Here is a 4,553-nt window from a genome sequence, read left to right as displayed (position 1 = left end):
CCTTCATGAATCTAATTAATTAACATTTGCTCATTTTCCGCTTAGATGACTTAATTTGGCATCAAGAATTGAATAGGTGTGGAAAGGGGAGGGGGACCGGATGGGTGGGGAGGGGGTATTGAGCTGATTCTGTTTTCAAAAGTGCCCTCCCCCCTAGAACCAGCATATTGTTGGAGAACACTTTTCTTATAGAATTTGTTTTTTTTATTGAGTTAGCACTAGTTGTACCTTGTATTTTTATGACAATAAAAGATCTGTATCTGTATCTTCATTAATCAGATCTTGAGTGGGTGGGGGAAGCAAAGAAAAACATTAATCTACCAGCCTAGGTACCACCGCACGCTCTGATTGGCCACATTACAAAATGACCAGCCAAACTAATAATGTTCATAGGCCGATTTTTTTTTAATGAATTTAAAATCATCAAAAATCACTATAATCTAACATATTTAGAAACAAGAGCATAATTACAAGTAACAAATAGTATATAATGTACCAATATTACTTGCTATATGTACTATTTATAATATATTTGATGTAAAATTACTAGGTATTTTTCATTCGATCCGTGGTCAGCGCTCGCACAGCTAAAAGCCAAACTTTTAACACTACACAGAATAACACCACAAAGTGACTACAAAATGGAGTTGGAAACCCATGGCCAAATTGCACTTTCACATGTACCAATTTTTCTAAATCTTGCGTCAAATGATGCAATATAACATACTAATTATGGACCTTATTATCAAAATAATGGACACATTTTCGTTTAATGAAAAATAAGCGTGTTTTATGATCGTCAATTTTCGAATGTTGCAAACCTTGATATAACGTCGGACAAAAAAATCTGGAAAAATAACACAGCTGTAGAATAACTTCCGCTTGATATTTTGAGGTCAAAACTTCAGCAGTAACCAATCAAAACCATAATTTTACGAATTAATTACTAACAGCTATGCTGGGCCGCCGCTGGCTCGAGTCACAAATTTACACCGACAACAAAAGTGGGCGTGGCAACGTAACTTGCAGGTACCTATCATTTATTAGCTTTCGCCAAATGGGCCATTAATGGGATTGGATTGGATTTATTCGGTGTAAACACCGAGGATAGCCCACGAAAGTCTAGAAGAAGACTTATTTCCAGTGGGGTCCTTCTGGTGGTGATTAGACAGTACACCGGGAGACAATGCCCTACTCTTTTCCGAAGAGTGTACTGTGTTCTTTAACGTGCACATGGGCCATGCACACGGGACCAACGGCTTAAACGTAGCATCCGAAAGACGGTGCGCTATGTAACTTGTATTTCAGCCCTTTAGCTGAAACACAAGGAGAGGCAGCGATGGGAATTGAACCGGGGACCTAGAGATCTCCATGGTTCAGCACACACACAGTGGCTACCACCAGATTAGCCGACTGACCGAAGCTGCTCTCTATTTCCATAAATGCGGATGGATTTTTCATGTTTGATTTTGCGATAGGTCTGCGAAGTAACATAGCAGGCACCGAAAACCGAAATCACACATAAAAATGGCCGACATGATATTTGCTGTTGCTAGTATTGACACTTATGAAATATAATATTTCATTGGAATTATTTCAAATCTGTTAAAAAAATTATTCTGACCGAGATTTTGGCAATTAAACAAACATATCTCAGGCCTACTCGACAGTGTGTGAGATGCGAAGTACTAAAACCAATTTCATTAGAGAGGGCGCACTTTATTGACTGTATAAAGTATACATAAAAGCAAGGGCATTCGAGCGGATGTGATCTACAACCTCTGAATTTGCCTAGTAACGAAGAATTCGTCGAGAAAATTATAATCTCCTATGAGAAATAGTCTGTATTTCTCATTTTTTAAATTCTTTCGCGTAAAACTAAAATTTATGCCAATATTTTTTCTTAAAAAAAATCTTTTTTAGTGAAATTTTGCCGGGAATGGGGCTTTAATATACTGTATAACCAATTTATTATGCAGTAGTTATGATTTGGCGCAACTATTTTCCTAGCAATTTTCTGTTAAAATTTTAGCTATTTTTTGAGGTATGATCCATGCAGTTGAATATTTTTTTACAGTATGATGTCAGATGACTGAATGAAATTAAACAAAATTACTGTCTAATAGACAATTCATTTGATTTATTTAGTCATTTTGTAAAATTGTAAAATATAGAGTATATTCCACTCTTGTGTGCATGAGTTTAAGCAGTAAAGAAATGCATGACTTTTAACAACATTTTACAAATGCAAGCAGGACCGCAGGAAAACATAATATGACTCACTCACAAAAAAAATTTTTTTTTTTTTGTTGAGTCATATTACTAGGCTAGTACTGCATACTCTAACTAATACAGTACCACCGGGAACCAAAGAGGTGCAATAACAGTTACCACCCGGATTATGTACTTGCAAGTAGTAATTGCTTGTTAGAGAGTAAAAGCGAGTTTCTAAGCCCACATCTATGTAAAAGGGGTTTTTGAAAATCCCAAGATGGTTCATCATGAGTTTCTAAATCAAACGAATGTGCTTCATCTGCGTGGTCGTGGATGCATTTATTTTTCCCCAGACAGATTCAATGTTTTAAGTCATAAAAAATGAAATAAAAGCACTTGATTTTTTTGCTTTTTGCCCAAATGTCAGCTTCAAGGTTTTATTCAGTGTGTCATTCAATTGAATTTAAAAATGTACAAAGTAAATGAGATTAATGTGAATATATTTCATTCCACCAATCGGAACATTTCCCAAAGTTCTTTTCCAGATTTTTTATTGATGAGACACAGTGATCATTAAAAATGGACGATGAACGCTTGGTTGAGGTAATTTATTTCTTTACATTAAGAATTGAAGTAAAGTGCTATATTTTATTTCAACAGATCCCAATTACGACAATAACTAATTAAAGAAATGAACTTTTTTTGGTTTTTTTTTTTTTTTTTTTTTTAATGAAAATAGAGTTAAAATCTTTATACCACCTTGATGACATTTTAATATTCTCAAAATGAAATTTAAAATTTAACAATACATATTCATAAAATAGAAAATCTATTGGTTTTAGATTGTAAAACATATCAATATCACTTCAACAATTGTATATGCTTAATTCAAATGGTCATGAAAGTTGTTAATTAAAATTCAAGATTCAATAACTTTTGGTCCATAAAATACTTAGAAAATTTTAAAAAGAGGAAATTATGAAATCTTCTTTTATTGACTGTCTGTTATGTATTGTACAATAGAACTTCGTAAGTAATTTGTGCCAGCATATGATATCTTAAGTTCAGAGTATGTTGAAATTATTCAAAAGTCTGTTGAAATTATTCAAAATATAAGGTGAAAATATTGATCTTTACAGCATTTGTATTTTTCACACACACAATAGTTTAAACATAAAAAAGTTTAAAAAAAAATAAATTATAGCTCAAAAATACACATTTTACAATACGTCCTTTTTTTTCTATTAGGACCTGAAGTTTAAGGAGATGTGCAAATTACAGATCTGTGATATTAAAACAGAAGAACCAGTTCCTCTTGAACGGTACAATCTTGTGGTTGCATGCAACAAATATGGGTACCTTTACATTGGATATGACAAAGGTAAAATACTCTTAGTGATGGTCTTGCTCACAGGGTTTCAAGTAAGTTCAGAGAAGCCACTTCCTAGAGATCTGCTTTAATGAACTCGCTTAATACTGTACATTGTATATTTTGCTGCATTGGTTAATACTTACGTAAAGTACAGTGCATGCATCATTCTGAATGGACCTTTCCAAGTGTCAATCAAACCTAGCAAATGACAAATCAGAATGTCTCACAAACACATGTCTTGTCCCACAAATGCAACCGTTAGCTGCCGTGCGTCCATGCGAGGAAATCCCGATCCGGATACCAACGATATGATGATCGAATCACTGGCCAATAAGGAACTGGAAATTGTAAATGCGTACGTGTGATTGGTTGATGAGAGAAACGCCCTCAACTTGCTAACCAATAGTGCTTGCTAACCGTTAGCGCTAACCGATCGGGCGTTCTCACGCAGGTGCTAACGGTTAGCTCCCGATCCGGATACCAGGGCTCTCGTGAGAACCAGGCTAGTATGTTTTATGTGACCTAATAGGAGCAATATCCAAGTAGTGAGTAGGGGTCCATTTTACAGGAGATGAGTTTTTTTTTCAGAAGATTTTTGCTTGCATGATTTTGGGAGACTATTGCAAATTTACAGAAGGCTCTTGCAATTTACTGTAGACTCTCTTTGCACCCCTGTACAACACTTTGTCATATTGAAATTAATTCAAATTCAGTATTCTTCAAATTTTAGTCTGTTTTCTAGGTGAAGATGGGCTTTGATAACAACTTGAACTTCGTGATAATAATTGATTTTCTAATAAATACAGTATATATTGACTTTTGTAAATATGTAAGATTTTAAAATTTATTTTCTTAATTTTTTATACCTTATAGTAAAGCAACTCAATGTTTTCAATGGAAACTGTTTTATTTCTCATATTATTCTCCATTGTTGCAGCCATCAATATCATTGTCATGTGCATAATTT

General features: G+C 34.3%; 1 protein-coding gene across 7 annotated transcripts in view; it reads left to right on the top strand.

Annotated features, from left to right (window-relative positions):
• LOC117115281 (nuclear pore complex protein Nup214-like) overlaps positions 1–4,553 on the top strand; it is a 48,372-nt gene that overhangs the window by 18,777 nt on the left and 25,042 nt on the right. For 4 of the 7 annotated variants that reach the window (XM_033259002.1, XM_033259004.1, XM_033259005.1 and 1 more), the window contains exons 2-3: positions 2,749–2,817; positions 3,463–3,595. In XM_033259002.1, coding sequence (XP_033114893.1) covers positions 2,794–2,817; positions 3,463–3,595 — 157 coding nt within the window. In that variant the 5' untranslated portion in view covers positions 2,749–2,793. The remainder of the gene's footprint in view (positions 1–2,748; positions 2,818–3,462; positions 3,596–4,553) is intronic. The other 3 variants (XM_033259001.1, XM_033259000.1, XM_033259003.1) reach the window with 2 other exon arrangements.

This window comes from Anneissia japonica, unplaced genomic scaffold (assembly GCF_011630105.1).
Source record: "Anneissia japonica isolate Jap-2015-1 unplaced genomic scaffold, ASM1163010v1 scaffold550_len331619_cov169, whole genome shotgun sequence".
Lineage (NCBI taxonomy): Eukaryota > Metazoa > Echinodermata > Crinoidea > Comatulida > Comatulidae > Anneissia > Anneissia japonica.
Note: the sequence above shows the minus strand (reverse complement) of the source record. Positions and strands in the feature narration are given on the sequence as shown.